Raw genomic sequence first — 22011 nt, 5'->3', positions numbered from 1 at the left:
GATACCTTGTACCAAACAAGCGCATGGTTTTCCAGGGCAACTATGAGTCGCGATATGCCCCAATGATGGATCATATCTTAAACTCCAAAATCCGTGCTGCGCTTTCGGCCTCATTCGTTCTTCCTGCGTTCATGCTTTTCCGCACTTGTTTCTACGGGTGGCCCGCAGAGCTATCCGCGAAGCACGCTACTGTAGATAACCATGGGCGAGCCAGGTCGACTGCGGTCCTAAAACGTCGACGATGCAACTTCCGCCTTTCGTCAAGTGTAGGTCACGATCCCGCCGGCACCACCTAAGTAGCTACGTCCAATGACATTGAATGATCGAGTCACGCAACTCTCGAAATTCCGAGGACCTCTCTAGACAGGTCCAGGTCAGAATAGCGGGTACGAATACTTACTTACCTGATAGTTGGGAGTTGAGAGAGTTGAGTGAGGGAGAAAGAAGAAAGTATTGGTCCGCGCACACGAGTGTCACCTGAAAATACATGCTCCGGTACTACCCTGCAGCCCTGTAAAGCAAGCAAACCGCAACATGAACTGGAGCAAACTTTTGTTCTTCAAGTTCCAACTTACCCAGACGGGTGGGGTCTCCGCTTCGGAAGGCCTTCCCCGGGGACTCATACTACCGAAAATATACCCGCACTGAAAGTGAGAAGTCTCATTCGAAAGATCCATCCGGTCGGAGACCATCGCCCTTCGGCGAACACTCCGTCTCGCCGAATTTCTGCTCTCCGAGGACTCCTAACACTCCGCAGCGGCGGCTTAACACAAACCGTAGGATAGGGCGTGAAAGGCATACGCCATGTTGGGCGCGCCCGCTCATATGCAAATGCAAAGAAGGGACGTCCCCGCTCCCGGCGGTCACACCGCAGCCGGGAATAAGATCCCGGCCGTGTTTGCTACATTGTTTGCTACCGATTCCCGTTGGTTGCAATATTGCACTGCTTCAGTAGAGGTTCTTCAATTTCGGCAGTCGGGGTGGGAGATAGGGCGGTTTCGGCACGATAGGTTGGGTTGCAATTTTTTATCATTATTCTTTTTCCTTATTACAAGTAGCGTCCACTTGGGCTATGACACTCTCGACGAACGAACGACGTTTCTTTTTGGGACCTCCCTCGCTTTACATCCCTAATATCTAATATACCAGCTGAAAAAAAGGACGGAACGAAATATTCTTTCATGTCCCTTGGATCGGTGGGATCTGACTCACTATATCTAATCCCATAGTCGTCCTGTGAATCCCATGTCTCCAGGGCCATGTTTCCAGGGCCACATCTTTCTGACATCACACATTCGTTCGCAAGATAAGGGCGTCATCACCATGTCCGACACATCAGATACAACAAGAAGCCGCGGCCCCAGCGCCGAACTCCCCATCACCACAGACAAGGAAAAGGAGATCCAAACAACCACCGGCACAGCCACCGCAACCGACGAAGAAGATGAACCACAAACCCGCGCGTGGTCCGCCGAGCACGACCTCGTCTACCCAGAAGGCGGATGGACGGCCTGGTCCCAGGTCCTGGCCGGCAACATGCTCAACGCCCTCGCCTGGGGCTATCCGGCCACCTTTGGTGTCTACCAGCTCTACTACACCGAGACGCTGCACCTGCCCGCCTCGCAGGTCTCGTGGATCGGCTCCGTGCAAATCTTTTTGACGTTTGCCGTCTGCACCGTCTCGGGCCGCTTGACGGACGCGGGGTACGCGCGGCACGCCGTCTCCGTGGGTTGCGCTTTTGTGGTGTTTGGGTCGTTTATGACGAGTCTGTGTACGACGTATTGGCAGATTATGCTGGCGCAAGGGATCTGTACTGGTCTCGGGCTCGGGGTGCTGTTCATGCCGGGTGTTGCCATCATCGGGTCGTACTTTAAACGGAAAAGGTCGCTGGCGCTCGCTGTTTCGGCGACGGGTACGGGTGTGGGAAGTCTTATTTTCCCCTCGACGCTGCAGTATCTCATTCCGCAGGTCGGTTTCCCCTGGGCTGTGCGGTGTTCGGCGTTCGTCGCTCTTGGTGTGGCGACGATTGCTATCGCTCTGCTGAGACCTAGACTTCCGCCGAGGAAGGCTGGGCCGTTGTTGGAGTGGTCGGCTTTCCGGGAGCTGCCGTATATCTTGTACACCCTAGGTGTCTTCTTCTACTTCATGGCGCTGTACTTTGGGTTCTTTTATGTAAGTTGACAGGGAGTCGTGTTTGTGATGCCTCTCGTGTGCTGATATTGGGAAACAGATAAACACCTACGCCCGCAAGGTCATAGGATTCTCTACAACAGAGTCAGTAACACTGCTCCTCATCACCAACGGAATGGGCATCCCGATCCGGCCCATCGTCGGCTGGCTAGCCGACCGTCACGTCGGTCCGATCAACATGTTCGTCATGACCATGTTCCTCCTGGGCTGCATGGAATTCGCCTGGATCGGCGTGGAGTCGAGAACGGGCATGTACATCTTCAGTGTCTTCTACGGCTTGTCCAACGGCGCGACGCAGGGCGTCTTCGTCGGCTCGACCGCCAGTCTGACGACTGACCCGCAGAAGATGGGCACACGATTCGGCATGGTCGCCACCATCTCAGGCTTCGCGACACTGGCTGGGCCGCCGATCGCGGGCGCCATTATTGACAGGTCGGGGGGCTCGTATCTCGGGGCCCAGGTCTGGGGCGGCGTAATGATGATTGCGGGTGCGTTAACGGTGGGAGCGGCGAGGACGGCCAAGGCGGGCAAGGCTTGGGGGGCGAAGTTGTAGTCGGTACGGCGGATGACAAGGTGTCACGCTTCGAAACGATGAGATTAGAATGTTATGTGGCTAGTAATGAAGAAATGGTATATTTGAGGATTATAGACCAACCCGATGATCCACCATACATATGTTGCGTTAAGCGTGGTCGTAAACAGCGAACAAATTTTCGCCTGGCCCTCGAATCTAGTTCTTCCTCAACAAGGCGAGGGCTTCCGACAGCAGGCGGGCAATCTGCTTGCCATCCTCCCAGACAAAGTCATGATCGTGTGTCAGGTCCTTGACGACTGTGCACTCCACTCCGTCCTTCTTCAGCTTCGCCGCCATGGTATCGATCTCGGGCTCATCAACCAGTGAGTCTTCCGGAGACCAGGCCAACAGGATAAGCGGCTGAGTAGGCAAAGCATCCTTGAAGCTCTCGGAAAAGGGAGCCGGCACGACCTTGTTCCAAGACTTTTGGTCGTCTCCAAAGGCACCTGCAATGAATTGAGTGTAAGTCTGTTCATGGCGGGCGTTGAGGTCGTAAAGTTCGTAAATGCCGGAGACGCCAATGAACGCAGTCGGCATCTTGACCTCCGGCGGCGGGGCAGCTCCGAGAGCAACAGATCCCATAGGTAGCTGGAGGGCCAAGGTAGCGCCGGCAGAGTGCCCGATGAGGATGTAACGGTCCCCGATTTGATATTCACGCTGTAGGAATGCGAGGGCTGACCAGGTGTCGCGGAGGTGATCAGGATGCTGAGCGCAACGAAGCTCTGTGGGCGCAGTAACATCGGGGTCCTGCGGGTAGAGAGGGTGCGGGGAGAGACGGTAGTCAATGCTGATAAAGCCGCGGACTTCGGACCTGGGGATGGAGCTGGACTTGAGGATTTCCTGAATAGATGCGCTGAAGTCCTGATAAGTCTTCCGAGGATCACGCCAGGCTCCGCCGTGGAGGTAGCTAAAGTGATGTACGTTAATACTCATATTAAGCTGCGAGATGAATGAGAGCATCTCAGGAGGAATGAACAACTCACATCACCCAGTATCCAGAGGCATTATCGGTGTTTGAGGGGAATTCCCATACACCTAGCTTCTGAAGCTCGTTATCGGCAGCATAACGATGCTCAGTGAACTTCAGAGAGATTGGCATGACGGCGGTGGGTGTCTGGCCTGGCTCAGACGTTAACAGAATGTTGCAATACGGTTGGGAGATTGTTCAGAGAGTGGCGGGTGGAAGCCAGACAAAGCAAAACAGCAGGCCGAGGCACAATGTGATGGAGGACAAAGCAACAGTACCTTATCTTGGGAGCTGGCGTAACTCGCAGAATGAGGGGTATCAGGATGATAAGACGCGAGCGTCTAGTCCGGCGGGGGCAACTGCTGAGGAAGTTTGTGCAAGGGAAATGTTTGTGTCAGTGCGAGGCTTTCGTGGATAACGAGATGTGTTTGTCGCTCCGACGGCCCAGGGTTCGGAGCTGCTGACACCCGTTGGGTGGAGAGGGGTGAGTGGGGCCTTCCGTCTTCCGGGCTCCCGTCCCTACATCCGCGTCCGAGAGCGGCCGACTTTTGTGGCCTCTCTTCTCTTCTGCTTGGCCCGACCCCGAGCGCTTGAGGCCGTGTCAATTCGACAGTATGATTCTAACTATCATACCGCTCTGATTGACCTCTGACATCGGAGAACAGCGCAACTCGCGAAATGATTCGCCCTTCAGCGCTGTTGCTTCTGCGTCAATTGCAAGTCCGTCAACTCATCGTCATTGGAGCTCTTCCCATCGCTTTGCCAGCCGAGAAACACCCGTGACTAGTTCCTCATTGAAGTTATGCACATCACAGCCTCTGTAAAGTTACGGGTTGATTTTTCGAATTGATCATGGACGTTTATCGTGACCTGGGCTCTCTGGGTGCAACCTTGGCATGCTGAAGCTGAGGGGAAATTGATCGGTAGACGATGTAACGGTGGGTTGCGATCTGGAATCCTCTTACCGAACTAGCCGCCGGTTACCGACAGTCTATGCTCTTCCACACACAGACGATATGTCGATCACGAAAGTAGATATAGCCTGGTGGTGTCGACAGGCCAATACTCAGGCCGCAGTGTTGGTTCTGCCAGTCTCTGAAGACTTACCGGAGGTCATTGATCAATACGAGTATGTCACTGGAAATGAGCATGAAAGCCCCGCCTACGTGAGCGGAGGATTATGCCGATGGCAACTCCATGACGCCGCGAAATCGCCTGATCCGATCCGCTGTGCCGTCCTAATGACGAGAGCGAGGTGCCGTTTCGGAGTAAAATTGTTAGAGAAAGGCATTGTCGTCCTTATCAGAGTGTCAAATACTCTCCTGGGTGAAGCCAGAGCGGCCTGAACTGGACATGAAGCCGAGGAATGGCAGCAGGGATGTTGATCCTACACTCGTAGGGCGAGCCGGGGGAAGCGGGACGTGTTGGTTGGAACAACGTTGCATTGAAGCATTGGCAACCAGTGTTTGGCCATATATGAGAGACGCTCTGAAGCCATAACGTCTGGGATCGATTTCAGGCTGCTCTGACCCGGCTTGTCGCCCCGACTACCCCAAAGAAAAGTCTGAATTTGATGATGAAGTTGGTCGACAAAGTGATATTGCGCGACTGGCTGTAAGCACACACTAATGTTGTCTGAACCTACGAATAAGCAGAGGAGCGAAGACTATCAGACCACCGAATCCTGATTGACCATTCAGCCCCAGGTGCATTTTTGTGGGCTATGTAGATTTGGCTATGCGGCATCTCCAACTGGGAATGCAATCCCTCCAGCATCAGTAGCGAGCCATGCAGAAGCAGAGCTACTGAAACGCCCCTTTCGAATGTGGAAAAAGTCCCGTATCTACAGCCGTAAACCCACTCTCACGCAGCCAGAATAGGTGATTGATGCCATGATAGGGTATCGGGGAGAAAGCGAGAAAAGGTCTTTGGTGTTTCCCGTTGTTACTGTCTACGTGTAGACGTGCGCGTACTGCTTCTTCCCACCCGCCTATTGTCGCCGATGTTAGGTTCATTAAGACGAAGAGGGCCAGCCGACCCGATTTGGTCATGGTATTCTTGCCGATACTTGCATAGCTTCTTGTGACTAAGAGAACCAATGTGCTAATTACTCAAGTTGTCTACACAAGCGCTGTCTAATCCTTCGTTCCTTTCTGCACATTCGTAAGCCGGGTTTAGGATGGCGTTGGCTCTTGTGCTTTTGAGCGCATTCGCTCCTTCCCTCTTGATGTTGGTGGCAGGATTGCAGGGGGTTTCGACATCCACTTTGGTCTAGACATTTTAACCGAGGTTTCCGTATCCAGGTACTGAGATAGCAAGGGAACAGGCGCCGTTAAAGCAAGTACACTATACTTTCACAGTTCTTTGGGATCAAGGTACCTAGGCACCTCATGCAAGGTACGCCGACGGCCACCACCTCATTTCGGCCGAGGGTGCAGCAAGCAGGTGCGAATGCGCGGGACGGGGAAGAGCGGCAGAGAGGGAGAAGAAGGAGAAGGATGGGAGCAGGAACAGAAAGACAGTCTGCAAGCCACGGGGGCCGAGGGCACAGACAGGAGGAAAGAAGAACCCAAGAGAAGGGGAATGGAGAAAGACCGGTGCCGTTATTGCCTCTTCTCCTCCTCCTCCTCCTCCTCCTCCTCCTTCTCCTTCTGGCTCTGCTTCTAAAGCAATGTCTGTGCCTGACTGGCGACGCCTCCTTCACAAATCTACACTCTACACAGTAGTGTATCCGTTCCTGATTACTTTTTTATCCAACTTCAACGTGCATAGCCAGACACGCCAGCAAACGGTTGGTTTGTGCCAGTCCCGAATAACATGTGCCAAGAACAAGCGCCTTTTTCTAGTCACATTTCATCGTCGATGCCGAGGAACGCCATCTTCTGACACTCCACTCAGGAGCCCCTCGCAATCCACTCAACCACTCCATGAATAAACTAAGGTATACAATCTACGGAGTACACACAAAATGCCCACCTTTCTCTCGCGGCCCGGCCATCAAACTTCAAAAGTGCAAAGAGCCTAATAAACTAGCAGGCACCGTGGCACCCTGTTCTGCTCCCGAGCCGGGTCCTCCACCTGTCACCGACGGCAAGCTTTTTTCACTTTGGCACTTTGGGCAATCTCCAGACCTGGGGACTGCCCGACGTCAAACCCACGCGACCCTATTTTCATCTATACAACATATGAACCTTGTGCGCTATTGGCCGAGGGCTGAACGCCGCTGTTTTGTCATGACCCGGCAGACCTGGGAAGTCCCTCTTGGTAAAACTTGCTGTCTCCAACACAATCCTAGGAGATCGAGCATATCCAGGGCCACAGCTTCACTTTAGACTGCAGAAGGTTCGGAGTTGACCCCCAGTGACCCCGTTGCAGCCCCGTTCTCTCGTCTTGGGCATATTGCCCGCGCCCAAACAAGTTGTGCTTCTTCGCCTGCCGCCGTCGGCCGACACTATAATCATTCCATCTGGTCTGGTCTGGCCAACTCAAAACTTTGTCCCGTGTGTTTTGACACACGGACAGATGTTCATCTTGTTGTTGCTGCTTTCTGACAATCCGGTACCCTCCCTGCCCCGCACCGCTGAAGACTGAAAGTCCAGGATCATATGGCTGTCGTCACTCATGGTCGGAGGACGATTGTATGACGAACACGATTGGGCGAGCAATGAGATGGGAACAGTGCCTGAATATGCCATTCTTGGGGCCTGTTCGTCTTTTGTGCCCTCTGCGGTCTGGTCCTCGGTCTTCTTGCAGCTCTCCCGCCGGGTTCCCATTGCCAGTGCGCCCTGTCAGCCAAGTTGGGTTGTATCCGTCGTTGCTTTTCCCGTTCGTCTTCTCTCTGCTCTCCAATATTCTCCAACACCACCCATGTTGCATCCGAGAACGACATGCAGCCCAACCAGGGGCCGCCGCTTCGCCGCCTCCTAGTGTACTTCCGCTGGTCGCATAGCTCGGCTTGTCATGTCCGACGCTTCACATTACACACAATCAACTTGCCAGTTTCCTCCAACTCATACCACGCCATGTGGCACCTAGTGGCAAGTGCGCCTTCTATCTCGTTGGCAAAATCTCATCTTAGCTGTACACTACGGATACGTTTTGTGTCGATGCTGCTAGCGCGCATGAAACCACACCAACCTCGTCCAAGGATGTTCCAAATCGCCGGGCCCAAACTACGACGCGTCTACTCCGTACCATGTTCAGCGGAGCTGACTTCCTTATTTCGTCCATGGTCACTGGTCTAGCTTGGGTTCCGACCTTCTAGCTCAATCGTGACCACCGTGAAGACAGGGGCCACCATTCGCAACAAGTTCGAGCTTCAGCGACAGAGCAAACACAATCACCAACCAAGGTCTAGCGGCGTCCTTTCTCAGAACCTAGTGGTTTCGTGAAGTCAGGCTGATACCGTATGTTCTCGACCAGTGTCAGAGCCTGGCTGATTGCAAATATGGTCTGACTAACAACATCTCGGACAAGTATGTAGGCTCTCGGCGTTGGGAGTGGTCCGCTGCGGCCGTCCCAGAGGAGCAGCGGCACAGCACAGGATACCAATTGTTCGTGCCCACCGGCTTCTGTCCCCTCTCTCCCCTCTCTTTTCAGACATCGCAACCGACGAGCACGCAGCGTAAGGCGAAAGGTGCTCCCATCTGCGGGACCAGCTGCAAAGAACTCTTGGCTCGTTCGTTTCTTCCTCCCGGGAGAGCTCACCACCCTCCCTGCTTCCCACCTCCCGGGCTCCATAGACGTGCGTCTGTTCTGCATACTGCAACCCTCATCACCTTCGGAGGTGAGACGGCGTCGAATAATTGCATCTGCGGACTCAGTCCACAGATATTGTGCAGTGTAATATATCACAGATTCAAACATGCTCTCCAGACCGAGTCCACTGTCCGGCATATGCCCCCAGTAACCTTTCTTAGTCTCTGTTAATTACCTAGTGTATCTTTACGAGCATTCCCCTTTCCTCCTCCTTCTTATGAACAAGCATAGCCCGGTCCGGGACTATGGGACTTATTTCACAAATCCGCACCAGTCGAAGGATGCAAAAACTTCCGTCCGGCCAGCCCTCGCTGGTCCACTGCCTCCAATTCACATTCCATCATCATCCATGCGGCTGCTTTGAAGTTTGAACTGACCTAGTTAGATCCTGGTCTCTCTCCACATGTCGACCTGCCTTGCCATCTCCGGGGTCTCAGACTCGGCGACCCTCTTTCATCCGCGCTTCGGGAAGTTGGGAATCCAGCCCTTGGGTTCTGGTCTATTCAGACTAGGGTCCCTGGTGTGTCGAGTGCTGTACGGAGTACATCGACCCTGATCAGCTTATATCCCATTGTCCCGCTCATGTAACCATCTTACCAGGCTCCTTTGCTCTCTCTTTTCCCCGTTTGGCCATGCTCTCTCTACGTTGTCACTCCCTAGAGCATCTTGGTACCACAGCCCTATGGCCGAGGTAGATTTATCAGAGAGCAATGGTGGTGCTCTCGTAGCCACTGCCATCGCTTTCCTTGTTCTCTCTTGGTTTTCCGTCGTTCTCAGATGTTATGTTCGAGCTTTCATGACCAAAGGCTTCCAAGCCGATGACTGGCTCATGCTGGTCGCCCAGGTGAGTTTTCACTTGGGCAGAGCATCCAATGGCTATACTGACTATAAATTTTAGATCATATTCACCATCTCTTGCTCTTTTATCCTCCTCGGCGTTAATGATGGCCTCGGCCACCACAACCAAGCCCTTGATCAACGGAGGGAGGTCTCGGCTTTGATGGTTTGTTGGCTCTACTGCGGACTATACTGTCTAATGCCACTAACCAAGTCGCATAGTACCAAGCCTTGGCTACCGCCACATATGTGCTCGATATGTTGTTCATCAAGCTGAGCATTGGTTTCTTTCTGCTGCGACTCTCCAACTCGAAGCTATACAACTGGATCATCTATGTTAGTCTAGCGGTCATCACTGTATGGAGTGTGGTCATATTCTTCTGGAATATATTTCAGTGCTCGCCTGTCGAAGCTCAATGGGATTATGCCATTCCCAACTCAAAGTGCGTATCGCCAGACGCTGTCGTGGCCGCGGCCTACGCCATTAGTGTCATGACGATCTTGAGCGATTGGCTCTACGTAAGTTGCCTATATCATGCGTCTACGACCACTTTTGGTTTGATGTTAATCGTGTCTAGGCTCTGCTCCCTATACCTATGATATGGAGCGTTAAGATGACCAAGCAAGCCAAGGCGACTGTCATCGTCATTCTTGGTTTGGGAATTTTGTAAGTGTACCTGCTAAGAGACGGGTCGATAGGATGGTAGCTGATAAGACCCAGTGCCAGCATTGCAACCCTCATTAGACTCAAGTTCTTGGCCGACCTCAGCGATCTGACCGATATCTTATGTACGATCGTCCCATTTCGAGACCCCCTTTCCCGGGCTCGAAAGCTAGAAGTCAACCTCGGACCTTACTAACACGAGTGCAGTTATGGGAACCGACGCCATGGTGTGGACCTTAGTCGAGCCTGGAGTTGCCATCGTGGCCTCTAGTCTAGTAACCATCCGACCGCTCCTCCGAGCTTGGCGAGTCAGCGGATTCACTTCGACCGACCGAACGCCGGGCATGAGCGGTCACATCAGCGGACACATCAGCGGTGGAATGAGATCAGGGACGGCACGTTCGGCGCACCGTTCAGCGCCCCGCGACCCGTACGGCACCGATAGTATCGACGGCATCGACACGGATCTGGAGCTTGGCGGAATAGGAAAACACGAACCCATGCCGCGGCCGAATTCTCGTCTTGGATACCCAGGGCCGTTTGCGCAAGGCGGCTCGAAGACAGCAAGGACGCAACTTGACTCGGACTTTATGGCACCACCGAACCGGAGACAGGATAGCAACACGAAAAGCGAGATGTACGTAATCGAAGGAGATAAAGCGAGCGACACCTGGACGGGGGATAGGCTGGGCTCCCCGAGCGTGTCTTCGGTTGACCTCGACGGTCTCGACGCGCAGAGTCAGCATAGTGGGCGTGTCGGGCTTGGAGGAGGGAGGAGGGATAGATAATGGTGACTAGGGAAAATTTCGACCATTGTATCGTTATGATTATGTCTGCCTCGTGGTTTCACGGCGTTCAAGGGTGCCCAGGGGGCATAGTTGGGCGCAGTAAGTGCTGCGCAAGAGAACAGCGTGGAGCTGCTACCACGCGGCCTGGGAGCTCGGATGACGAGTATAGATTCTGGTTGTTCTGGGCATCTTATACCCGGATATATTTGGTCTTTGGACAATCTAGGGAGTAAGCTCATAGACCATAAGTATATGCTAAATATAAACTAAACCACACGCTGAGTGCGTGCGTGAGAGCTTCTCGTAACGAGAGCTCGAATAACAACATCTTATCCCCCCCCCCACCCAAAGAAAAAAATGGCCATCTGAAGACACCTAAAACGGATCCTGTTTATACGCCGTCTCTGCTTCCGCGTACGCATCATACGAGTACAGAAACCGTTGGATATCAGGACACGTCCATCGCGAAGGGAACCCCGACCGCGGCTCCTCCCCGGGCCTCAACGTCGCCGTCATGATCTCGTCGCGGCGCTCTTGCTCGGGGCCGTCGGGCATGTGGAAGTCGTCGCGCTGCGCAAAGGATTCCATGACGATGCGCTGGCCCCGCGACATGCGAAGGCGCTGGTACATGGCCGCCGCGGCAGCGAGCTGGGAGCTCGAGTCCGAACTCGAAGTCGCTGTCTCCCCGGTCTCGGTCTCCGTCGCGTGGCCGCGAACTTTGCCGAGCAGGTGACCAAGCACGGCGCCATCTTCAAGCGACGAGTTGGCGCCCTGTGCGAGGTAGGGCAGCATCGGGTGACAACAGTCTCCCGCCATGAAGAACCTCCCGTCCTTGCTCGCCCACTCGTCCAGCGGCTCGATCCAGCAGAGCTTCCACTTGTGAACGCTCTCCACCTGGTCAAGCAGCTTACGAAGCAAAGGATCCCAGCTCGAGAACAGACCGCGCATCTCCTCCACGTCGCCGAGGACCTTTGTCGAACCCTCGGGGAGGTTATCGGGCGAGAGGAGGCCGAGGTTGAGCATGCGGCCCTGCTTGACGGTGTACGAGACGCCGTGGCCTTGGGGCCCGATCCAGAAGTGTACGGTTTCGGATTGTATAAAGGCTTCGAGCTCGGCTTTGTGGGGGCCTTTGAGGGAGTCGAGGGGGATTGCGATGCGGAAGGCGAGGTCGCCTGTTAGAGAGGGGGGTGAAGGACGGGCGAGGAATTGGGCGCGGGTGGCGGACCACATTCCGTCTGCGCAGACTACTACATCGCCGGAGACCGTTAGAGAAGACGAAGAAGACGAGTCGGATCCGGGGTCGAGAGTCACGGTCGCGCTGGCGAAATCTACGGAGCGGACGCGCGAGGCGAGGCGGATGTCGACGCCGAGGGCGGTACAGCGGTCAACCAGGGCGCGCTGGAGTTCGACGCGGTGGAGGCCCCAAAAGGGATGGCCGTAGCGGGATTGGATCGTTTCCTGGAGGTGCGGTTCGTGGGCGAGGAGGCGGGTGCCGTCGTAGCGGTGGACGGAGAGGGTTGAGGGGACGGTCGCCAAGGGGGCGAGGGCTGGGAAGAGACCCCAGGCTTCGAGGAGGCGGGTCGCGTTTGGTGTGAGTTGGAGACCGGCCTATGTATATCTTGTGAGTTCAACGAAGTTTTGCGCTGAGAAGTGCGGATGCGTGAAGCGTTGGCGTGAGAGAAGGACGAGAGGACTTACACCGACTTCCTGGAGCTCCTTGACTGCCTCGAGGATCGTCACGCGGTGAGAGGGGTTTGCGAGTTTCGTTGAGAGAGCCGTTGCCAGACCTGCGAGACCGGCACCGATGATTATCACATGGATGCCATCGCTGGAGCTGTTCTCAGTGTGCCTATCCATGCTGGACAGTGGGAGATTATGAGTTGGGCCGATGGGTGGTTGCTGCTTTACTGATCAAACCAGCCAAGTCGCATTAGTATCTTATGTCCATCGCCAGTTACCCAGGCCTTCAAATAAAGCTGGGCACAAGGAAGTGGTCAATCCCAAAATCGCGATGACATATCGCAGACATAATAAGCGCCGCCACCGCGTCTTGGGGGTTGGTGTTCACGGACGGTCTCACATGCGGAGTGTGGGGAAGACCGACGGGACGGCGCCGCCCCTCGAGTTCGTCCCATTTGAAAGAGCAGTCCGAACTGAGGTAATGTGATTAGCCTAGGGTATCTCTTTGTTTTTTCTATCCTTTCAATACCTCCCAAACAAGACTTGGGGCTAATGCCACATGCGGCTAATGTTTTCCCCCGTCCGATCTGTTAACACTGGATCGCTGGCGGGGCAAATCAGCAAACAGTGACGAATCCTATCCTCTCTTCCCGAGTCTTGTAAGTGCTGCTGCTGTCAGCCCTACGCTTCGGGAACAACAAGATCCTCTGGGTCAACCGTCCACTCTTCCTCATCACCCCAAGTCGGCGCGAGAACAAATCGACCCATGATCTTGCCCATGCCAATACTGTCTCCACCGGGAACGCCCTGCTTTGCCTTTTCGTCCGACTCCTCCACAATCACTGCCGTAGTCAAGAAGTTCATACCCGCAGCTGGGCTGAGTTCGAGTGTTCTTCCGCCCCAGTCCAGCTCGACCTTTCCAGATTTGCGGACCTTGAGCTTTCCCATCATTCCGGCCTGGGAGACCAACTGGTTGATATCCGTAAGGTCGATATCAGCTTCCTCGACCTTGGGTTGAGCGCTCTCTTCCGTCTGTGTGAGGTCGACAGCTTCGCCCGGCCGGTCGAGCATGACAACATCGTCGGGCTCTGGCTTGACCTTGGGGGCAATCGCAGGTTGCAATGGTGGCAGCAACGGCGGGAACTGGAAGAGGTACAGTCGTCCGTCCTTGCTTGCAACCTCTGTCTCGGGTGCCTTTGAATTCTCGTCCGTGACGGTGCCCAATTCGCCCAGCAGCAGCTCCATGTCGTGTGTGATCATCTCCACCTCGGGGTCGGCCATTGTCTTCTTCGTCTTCGGTTCAGGGGTGACCTTATCCTCCTCGACCTCGGGGGTTGCGGACTTGACGTGCGCGTTGAAGTCGACCGGCGCAATGTCCATGGCACCTGGTTCGCCGCCAGGTTCTGCCTTGACCTGAACCACACCCTTGGGTGCCGCATGCCAGACTTTGGTCTCGTCTTCCATCGGGGGAATAGCGCCGGACCAACCTTCTCCTTCTCCTTCAACGAAGAGGCTCTCTTCAGCCTTGCCCTGTTCTTCTGCCTCAAGTTCGGCCGAGGTTGCAATCGTCTTCTTCTCTTCTTTCTTGTCGATACGGGCGATACCCATGGGCCAGATATTACCAGGCTTTGCGCCAATGAGGGCAGCCGTCTCTTCGTCGTCAGAGTCGGGCTCGCGATCGACAGGATATCCGGCGAGTCTATCGGCATTGATTCGTGCTTCGCGATGGCCCGAAGCCTCTCCAAAGGCGCCACCTTCTCTCTTTCGGCCGCCGCCACCACCGCCGCCGAAGAACCCTCCGCCTCCTCCTCCTCCTCCACCGCCGCCGCCCCATCCCCCGCCGGATCTGCCGCCTCCTAGATAATTGTCAGTTCTAGAAGACCGATTGAGTGAATCCCTTCATCGACCTACCCTCTGTAGTCATTTGCGAGAACGGGCCACTAGCAACCGCAGCTCGCGACATGAAACCACCCCTGCCCATGGCATCACCACGAGCTCGCCGACTACGACCCCGAGAGCGGGCTTGTGCGCGAGCTTCTGCCTTTGCCCTCGTATTGTCCTTCTCCAGCTCTTGTCTAGCGATTGCATCTCGCGCCGCCTCGTCTCTACGCACCACTCTAGGGCGAAATCTGCTGGCTGAAGTGCCCCGCGCCGCGGGCGGGTTGGGTGTTGCGGTTCTGGAAGGCGCAGCTGTCGCCGAAGCTGTTCCCAGTGCTGAAGCTGGTCTCGAAGTCGAAGCCGGTCCCTCGGCGCTTGGTATGGCGCTGCTGGCAGCTCCTCTTCCTCTTCCTCTGCCTCGGCCTCGACCCCTACCGGCGCCTCGAGCCGGGGGCGCTCCCTCTGGCATGGTGACTGACGGTCCTGGGATGTGATCAATGAAGTCAAAATAATCTGCTTTGTCGTTTCTGCGGTTGAGCACTTGGAGTTGCCAGATTTTCGTGTTGGGTATGCGACAATGGCAGAGTAAAGAATGTTGCCTGGTGGTGTCTGGCGGGAGAGTCACAGATGCCGCTCAGAGAAAAAGATGTTCGATTACCTCAGCGTGGTGGGGGACAAAACGTCGACGGGACCTGCTGCCCCTTGTAGCACCGTCCTTGTCCTTGTCCCGCTCGCTATTATATTGCACACCCAGGTGGTGGGGTTGATTTCACCCCGCACTCAAGCACAGATTCAATGCGACGCAACTTTAGTGCGCACTGCTCACTGGCCTTGAGCAGAAGGTACGCAATACCTATCTAAATCTCTGTGAAGCATATCAGTTAGATTTGACTCAAAAGCAGGATTGAGTCTCAAATGACCAACCAAACTCAGAAGAGACGTCTTACTTATTTGTACTAATCCCGGCATTTCTTCTCAATGATCGAGAAGTAGGCACACCTCATTTACTCAATTCCAAGACTTCATTTTACACACATTAGTGATGGCTCCCCATATACTCTGGCAACTGTGCCTTCTCGACTCAGCATGATACCAATCCATAGCCGACCAGCTTCAACCGTACTTGCTCCAAACTTCACAATAACACATCCCCTGACCCTCGCTGCCGACCACAAAATGTCATCCTTCTTCTCCATCTCTATACGCTTCAGCCTCCATAGTTCATGCTCAGTCAAGTCGCTTTCTTCCTTCGCTTTCGCCTCAGCTGATCTGAAGTCCCTTGCGCCAATACGTGGTAAAGCACCAAACTCCTCGAGGAAGAAGTTGCCTAAAGTCTGCATCTGGGGCCCTCTCAAGATCAAAGTTCCAAAGAGGCCGTTTCCATGCATGGAGTCTCGTAGCGATCTCCCTACTAGGCCTTGGCTGTCTCTGTCCAAGATGACTGTGTCTCGCACCAGCAAACGGTTCTTTTGGCCGGGCGTTTCTTTTTCCAGCCATATTTCATTCCGTCCTGTCCATTTGACAAAGCTCCAGTCCTCACCGCGCGCCGTTCTGCCTTGGGTCACCCAGTCTAGTAGACACAGGGACGCGTTGGGAGCCACTGTGAATATCTGAGTCTGCTCGTAAACGCTTCCATCAAATGGCTGGACTGGATCTGGCAACTGGCAGATGCCGGAACCGTCTTCTATATGAACACTGAGCGTTTGGCGTGTAACGATGTCGGGAGACGCAGACTTGAAAATCTTTGTATGACCCTGTGTGACAACACTGAGTTTTGATCCCGGCAGAGTGCGGATAGAGAGATTGACGCTGTCGCCCCCAACAAGTCCGCCACCGTAGGATAACAGAAACACTAGAACGCTTTTCTGGTCGGCTGCTGGTGTCGGCGAGATGAGTTTCAGGGGGTACTGGTATGACATGCCCTTGAGACCTGACAGGCCGTTGGGCAAGAGCTGGGCTACGATCTCGCCCTCTCCGGCTACCGAAGACGACTTGGGAAACGGAGACTCCATCGTTGTTTCGCTGGCATGGGTTGCAGTTGAGTTGAGTTGAGATGTATCAGGGGTAAATTTGATAAGCCATGCTCAATCGTCTACGTTGCTCTTCGTCTGCTGCGAGAATTAGATTGGAATATTACGAAACGATCAACTTCTGAGGCCACGTACCGAAACTCTGGTTAAAATGCGAGTCGATTATGAAAAGACTGCGATATCTTGTTTTTGATACAATTTGACATTGCCTAAAGTCAACTCGAGTTGACCATGTTTGCGCGACGGGAGGGTCTGATTGATGTCCAAGGTAGATACCCAGTGTGGCCGCGAGATATTTAACATGCACTGTGCTGCCGCCGGCGCCCCGCAAGCTCACGCTTCTAACCCCCGTCCTTTGATTGCTCGAGCAGCCATCAGGATGCAACATTCTTTGAACTACAATTCATATAAGTGACGCTTCTAGTAACTAACAATAGTGGTTTTATCGACTTGCATTCCCTATGAAACTACTTGATGCGAGAACCTAGAAGGGTGAATGTATACTCAGAGTACCTATGAGGTACTCTGATGTCAAACCTGACCTCTCACGCCACGGAACATGGACCTAGAACGGTCTGGCATTGACGCCTCAAAAAGTGTGGCCTGTCGTCTTCTTACTCGAGTGACCTCCAATTAACCTACCCGTATATTACAATGTCTTTGCATCATGTAAAGCTTAAAAAGGAATCTAGATGAGCCAGCGGTGATCTTGTTATGTTCTATCAAAGTATATGTATTCTCTGATGGGTGAGCGCGCCAGAGGTACTCGGTGCCTTACTCCGTATAGGTAACTAGATTACGGAGTACCATAAGAAAGTAGGAGGTATCCGGCCATATTACCTCATACCTGAGGTGACTTCCAGTTTAGGTGTGTGTGTGGTCTCGTCGCTCCTTCCGCGTCAGGCGGCCATTGCTCATTCGCCAATCAGCTGCACCACCCAACGCACAGCACCAAGGCAGGGACCAGCGCTTCGATCCACCACACCCCAACCCGTCCGTGTCCGTCTGCCACTCGCGATTTTGGAGAGCCCGTCACCTAAACATCTTCGACGTAAACGCACTTACTCAACGCGACAATTTTCCTCATATGCGCTAACCCTCCGAACCTTCGCTCATCGGCGCGAAATAATTATCGCCATTGCTGCGATTACCTGTAGCCATTCAGACGATACCCAATACTGCCTTTACGCGACATCATGGAGAGCGCGACAGCTTCCCCCGAACCCGAGTCGTCGCGTCGTCGATCTGGACGCGTCGTGCGAGCCCCCGAAAAGTTTAGCCCGGAGCCAGTCACCGCACCCAAGCGCAAAAGACACGATGATGACGATGAAGGAAACGACGACGATGACATTCTGTCCGATGCTACCATGAGCGATGCTGCCGATAGTGACGAAGAACGGCCCCGCGCCAGACCCAAGAAGCGATCAGGCGCATCGCAAGGGAGTCGCGTAAAGAAGCCCGCAATCAAGAAACCAAAGACCAACGGCGTAGCCCCGTCCGGCCATTCCGCAAGCCTGCCATCACGGCCTAAGAAATCCGTCAGAATTGCCACCGCCGACAGGCAAGCCGAGGGCCTGTATGGTAAGTCGCTACCCCGGAACCTATTCGCCGAATCTATCATCTGACACGTCTGTAGCCGACGTTTTCGGTTCGGGACTGCCCTCGGACGAGGTTGCGGATAAGTGGCAGACCAGATACCAAGCCAATGATGCCCTTGCTGTCGTGGAGCTTGTCAACCTTGTACTCCAGTGTTCCGGCTGCGATCTCGAGGTCACTGAAGACGATATTCGCGACCCTGATAATTGTCAGGCTCGACTAACCGAGCTTCAAGATCTATTCCAAGAGGCATGTGCTCGTACAAATACACAAGATAACCGTGTTCTGCAGATCAACGAGCTAACTAAGCACAGGAGCAAGTAACTGAGTACCCTCTCATTTCCAGGGCGAAGAACACCAAGGCTTTCCGTGACCTCCTCACTGGATTTTTCCGGGGCGTTGTTCGCAGTGTCCACGAAACAGATGTCCTGTACAACGACGCCACCTTGATGGAGAACCTCGTCCGTTGGATAGCATCTATGTCGACGTCTTCACTTCGTCCGTTCCGTCATACTGCGACAACTGTCATCCTCTCCCTAGTCTACGGCCTTATCGATGTCGCAAACACACTCGACTCCCGAATCACTGCGATCGAGCAACAAGTTGCGCAAGCCAAGAGGGGCAAAAATAAGGCGAAGCTGGCAGAAATGCAACGTACTCTCGACGAGGCCAATGATAACAGAGAGCTGTGCGGCAATCACATCAAGGACTTTTTCGACACCACCTTCATTCACAGATACCGAGATATCGACCCGCGTATCAGGACGGAGTGTGTCGAGTCCTTGGGATCTTGGATCATTGGTCTTTCCACGGTTTTCATGCAGCCTGAGTACCTCCGTTATCTCGGCTGGATGCTGTCAGACACCGTCGCTTCTACCCGACAAGAAGTACTCAGGCAATTGGCGCGCATCTTTAGACGTGACGTGCAACAGCTGGGCCACTTCATTGATCGGTTTCGGCCTCGTCTCATCGAGATCTCCACCAAGGACGCTGAAGTCTCTGTCCGTGTTGCTGCCATCTCTGTCATAAACGTACTACGGGATACTGGAATGCTCGAACCAGACGAAGTTGACTCAATCGGCAAACTCATCTTTGATAGTGACATAAGAATCAGAAAAGCGGTTGTCAACTTTTTCATCTCTTGTGTCGAAGATTCTATCGAAGGCAAGATGGAAGAGCTCGGTGGGCAGGATGCGCTTGAGGAGACGTTTGGCGAAATCGACGATGACGATTATGACTCGCCTCGCAGCACATGGGTCAACATCAAATGCCTAGCAGAGAACCTCGCGGCATTCGATGCCCAAGTCGAGGGCGAGCAGCAGGACAATGGCACAGGTCTTGCTACCGCCGCAGATGTCACCCAGGCGAATGTTCCAGACACGCGCATTTCTCTTGCTTCCCAGGTCCTTTTCGAAAAGGTGCCGTATGTGAAGCAATGGGAACTGCTGGCAGGCTACCTACTTTACGACCACACAGTCAGTTCCAAGTCGAAATCCAAGTCACACGGTGCTTCAACCGAGACTGCTTTCAAGAAGGCTGTTGGGCCGCAGGGCACCGAGGAAGCTATCTTGCTCGAGGTTCTAGCATCCGCAGTCAAGATGTCGATGCTGCAATCTCTAGAGATTGAGAAGAACAAAAAAAAGAGTGGACGTCCAGAGGTAACTGAGGCGCAGGAGGAGACCGCTTTGGAATTAGCAACAGTCATTCCTCAACTTCTCAACAAATTTGGCGCCGACCCTGCCACCGCCACCATCGTTCTCAGGATGGAGCACTTCCTCGACCTCGAGGTTTTCCAAACTTTACGGCAAGACTCGACCAAGTATGAAAAACTACTGGATGAGATCAGCACTCAATTCAACAGACACGATGATAAGAGGGTTGTTGCCGAGGCCGCCGCAGCTCTCCTCCACTCTCGTCAGTATGATGAGCTTGAGGAGCTGACCGACGGGAAACTTGCGGTCCTGTGGGAGAACGTCATCAACACCCTACGCAGCTTCGACAAGACCTGCGAGCTGTCTATGCGAGGCAATCTAGCAGAGGACCATCTGAAGGCGCTTTCCACAGTGCTGATGAAGATCGGCGAGCTTGCTCGCATATCCGACTGCATGGAAGTCTTGGAAACGGAAGGACGCGCGGCCGACTCAATGTCATCCACGATCGAGCTTCTGGTGAACATTGTTGGCCGAGGCACGTTCGATCAACAGACCGAAGACATCGACGACTTGGAGGATGAGGTCGTCTCCTTTGCCATCAAGGGGATCCAGTTCTACTTCATGTGGAAGGTGCGGAGCTTTCAGAAGTTCATTCAAAGCGAAACCGAAATACCCGACTCTGTGGTTGATCAGGTTTCTGTCTTGCGTAAGAGGTACGACGTCGGACTGATCAAAACACTGTCGTCCCGAGCTATCATCGACGATATCCGCATGTTTGCAACCGGTGCTCTCTGCGATATCCACGTGCTCTTCGGCTCGTTGAGGAACTGGACTGAAGAGTCTCGCGGAAATGCAAACTATAAGAAACTGGCAAGGTTGGCACACGAGCTTGAGCCCAAGCTTCTGCCAGAGCTCATCTCAATCTACGACGGCGTGGAGAAGACCTTTGCGAAGCGGACGAAGAAGATCCTCAATGAGCCAGCGGAAGACGAAGAACCAATGGACGACGACGACTCTGACGAAGAGGAGGATGAAGATGAAGGCCTGACGCAAGAAGAGAAGCTGGCTCAAGAGCTCAAATCTGAAAAGGCCCTATGCGAATTGGCGGCCAAGTACGTCCTCGCCATCGCCCAGAAGGTCCTTGATCAATCAGGTCCCCACGCGGGCAAGCTGCACAAGCGACTTCTACGAAACCAGAGCAGGCTCGGCAAGAACTTCAGTGAGGTGGTGGCGTACCTTGACCCCAAGAAGGTCCGGGATCACCTCTATGGCAAGAAGTTGCAAAAGTCCAAGGCGGCATCGACAAGGTCCGCTGCTGCAAAGCCCGCCATCAGCGAAGAGATTGTTATCGACGATGATGATGATGAGGAAGAGGAAGAAGAAGCGGTGGAGGAGCCTGAGCCGGAAGAGGGCTCAAAAGAGGATCTACGACGGCGGGAGCTGCTCGAGGAGGAGGAGGAAGAGGAACCTGACGTGGAGGAGCCTCCTGCTACTAATGACGACGACGATGTACTGGGCGACTAAATCAACTTTTTTCTGACTGCGGGAGGATCAAACCACGGCTTACATCTTTGACGTTCTTTTGCTCTGTTTATACAAGGATACTGGCTGCGAGCGCCCCCCTACCCTCCGCTTTTTCTCCCGTGCGCTTATCTATGTCTGGCTTGGTCTTCAATTACGGGATGACCAGAGGCGAGGAAGGCTTGATGATGCCTTTGTGAATCGCTCTTGCAAGTAGGGTAATGCTGGGTGTGGTGGGACGGCGAACGGGAGCGCCTGTCTAGGATGGGATGGCTCATTTGACTCGAGGCGTTAGAACGGGGATAAAAGACAACTGGTTAGCTCTTGTAGTAGCTAATACGACACGATTTCATTAGGGATAAATCATTCTGTTACAAGTTCGTACGCCTGTGACGGCCGCTGCTCTGCAACCTGGTCATCAATCTTCGTAATCCCATGCCTCAAACTCCTGCAAAATCCTGTGCCTGACCAACTAGCTTTTAACCGCATATTTTGGTTCCGAAGAGTCCATACATTCGCTGCCATTTCTTCCCTGGCCCTGCATCGGCCTTCTCGGTATCTGACTCCTTGACTTGGATGCCATACTGGCGTATACAACAAGTGAAGGGTCGGTTCGAGATGACCTCCTTTTCCATCTTGGGAGCCGCGCCCGCGCCCGCGTCCTCGTCCTCGGAATCAGGGGGTCGGTCGTTGGTCTTCTTCTTCTTTCCCACGTTGGCCTTTTGCTTCTTGCCCTGCTCGGCCAGTTTCTTGATCTTCTTTTCTTCGAGGTCTCCCCAGAGAATGAACATTTTCTCACGCAGCTGGGTCAAAACGTTCGGGTTAGTGCGGAAGTCGCACGCGTCGAGGTTCGTCAGGAGCTGGGCGTCCATGTTA

The 22011-nt window shown here is 54.0% G+C and overlaps 8 protein-coding genes across 8 annotated transcripts; 3 read left to right on the top strand and 5 right to left on the bottom strand.

Moving 5' to 3' along the window:
* Positions 1–1323: 1323 nt before the first annotated feature.
* Positions 1324–2743, top strand: BDP55DRAFT_636903 (major facilitator superfamily transporter; the record flags this gene model as incomplete). The annotated part of the gene is made up of 2 exons (XM_060572940.1): positions 1324–2172; positions 2231–2743. 2 exons carry the CDS (start codon positions 1324–1326, stop codon positions 2741–2743), a joined length of 1362 nt encoding a protein of 453 aa, XP_060424192.1.
* Positions 2744–2920: 177 nt separating this feature from the next.
* BDP55DRAFT_562917 (Alpha/Beta hydrolase protein) lies at positions 2921–3863 on the bottom strand (the record flags this gene model as incomplete). The annotated part of the gene is made up of 2 exons (XM_060570192.1): positions 2921–3671; positions 3748–3863. 2 exons carry the CDS (start codon positions 3861–3863, stop codon positions 2921–2923), a joined length of 867 nt encoding a protein of 288 aa, XP_060424191.1.
* Positions 3864–9171: 5308 nt separating this feature from the next.
* BDP55DRAFT_563010 (integral membrane family protein) lies at positions 9172–10778 on the top strand (the record flags this gene model as incomplete). The annotated part of the gene is made up of 6 exons (XM_060570200.1): positions 9172–9333; positions 9388–9492; positions 9549–9845; positions 9905–9993; positions 10048–10115; positions 10198–10778. The coding sequence occupies 6 exons, from the start codon at positions 9172–9174 to the stop codon at positions 10776–10778; spliced, it is 1302 nt and encodes a 433-aa protein (XP_060424190.1).
* A 375-nt stretch (positions 10779–11153) lies between these two features.
* On the bottom strand, positions 11154–12635 carry BDP55DRAFT_562845 (FAD dependent oxidoreductase; the record flags this gene model as incomplete). Its single annotated transcript, XM_060570188.1, has 2 exons — positions 11154–12386; positions 12477–12635. The coding sequence occupies 2 exons, from the start codon at positions 12633–12635 to the stop codon at positions 11154–11156; spliced, it is 1392 nt and encodes a 463-aa protein (XP_060424189.1).
* A 504-nt stretch (positions 12636–13139) lies between these two features.
* On the bottom strand, positions 13140–14805 carry BDP55DRAFT_562931 (RNA polymerase III RPC4-domain-containing protein; the record flags this gene model as incomplete). Its single annotated transcript, XM_060570194.1, has 2 exons — positions 13140–14314; positions 14370–14805. 2 exons carry the CDS (start codon positions 14803–14805, stop codon positions 13140–13142), a joined length of 1611 nt encoding a protein of 536 aa, XP_060424188.1.
* Positions 14806–15261: 456 nt separating this feature from the next.
* On the bottom strand, positions 15262–16513 carry BDP55DRAFT_355449 (UreD urease accessory protein). The gene is made up of 2 exons (XM_060567007.1): positions 16502–16513; positions 15262–16447 (listed from the first exon to the last, which is right to left on the bottom strand). The coding sequence occupies exon 2, from the start codon at positions 16346–16348 to the stop codon at positions 15359–15361; it is 990 nt and encodes a 329-aa protein (XP_060424187.1). The 5' UTR covers positions 16349–16447; positions 16502–16513; the 3' UTR covers positions 15262–15358.
* An 877-nt stretch (positions 16514–17390) lies between these two features.
* On the top strand, positions 17391–21499 carry BDP55DRAFT_679461 (STAG domain-containing protein). Its single transcript, XM_060576055.1, has 3 exons — positions 17391–17947; positions 18003–18211; positions 18277–21499. Exons 1-3 carry the CDS (start codon positions 17563–17565, stop codon positions 21136–21138), a joined length of 3456 nt encoding a protein of 1151 aa, XP_060424186.1. The 5' UTR covers positions 17391–17562; the 3' UTR covers positions 21139–21499.
* Positions 21377–22011, bottom strand: BDP55DRAFT_355427 (uncharacterized protein). Its single transcript, XM_060567006.1, has one exon. It carries the CDS (start codon positions 22005–22007, stop codon positions 21615–21617), a length of 393 nt encoding a protein of 130 aa, XP_060424185.1. The 5' UTR covers positions 22008–22011; the 3' UTR covers positions 21377–21614.

This window comes from Colletotrichum godetiae, assembly GCF_030913485.1.
Source record: "Colletotrichum godetiae strain CBS 193.32 chromosome Unknown BDP55scaffold_60, whole genome shotgun sequence".
Taxonomy (NCBI): Eukaryota; Fungi; Ascomycota; class Sordariomycetes; order Glomerellales; family Glomerellaceae; genus Colletotrichum; species Colletotrichum godetiae.
This window is presented reverse-complemented; position numbering and strand designations above follow the sequence as displayed.

What these genes read in the sequence shown, in the direction of transcription:
- BDP55DRAFT_355449 (XM_060567007.1), bottom strand. Translation starts at nt 16,348, where the DNA reads ATGGAGTCTCCGTTTCCCAAGTCGTCTTCGGTAGCCGGAGAGGGCGAG.
- BDP55DRAFT_679461 (XM_060576055.1), top strand. Translation starts at nt 17,563, where the DNA reads ATGGAGAGCGCGACAGCTTCCCCCGAACCCGAGTCGTCGCGTCGTCGA. An exon ending in GCAAGCCGAGGGCCTGTATG is followed by an intron (nt 17,948 to 18,002) that starts GTAAGTCGCTAC and finishes ACACGTCTGTAG; the next exon opens with CCGACGTTTTCGGTTCGGGA. An exon ending in TTCAAGATCTATTCCAAGAG is followed by an intron (nt 18,212 to 18,276) that starts GCATGTGCTCGT and finishes AACTAAGCACAG; the next exon opens with GAGCAAGTAACTGAGTACCC.
- BDP55DRAFT_355427 (XM_060567006.1), bottom strand. Translation starts at nt 22,007, where the DNA reads ATGGACGCCCAGCTCCTGACGAACCTCGACGCGTGCGACTTCCGCACT.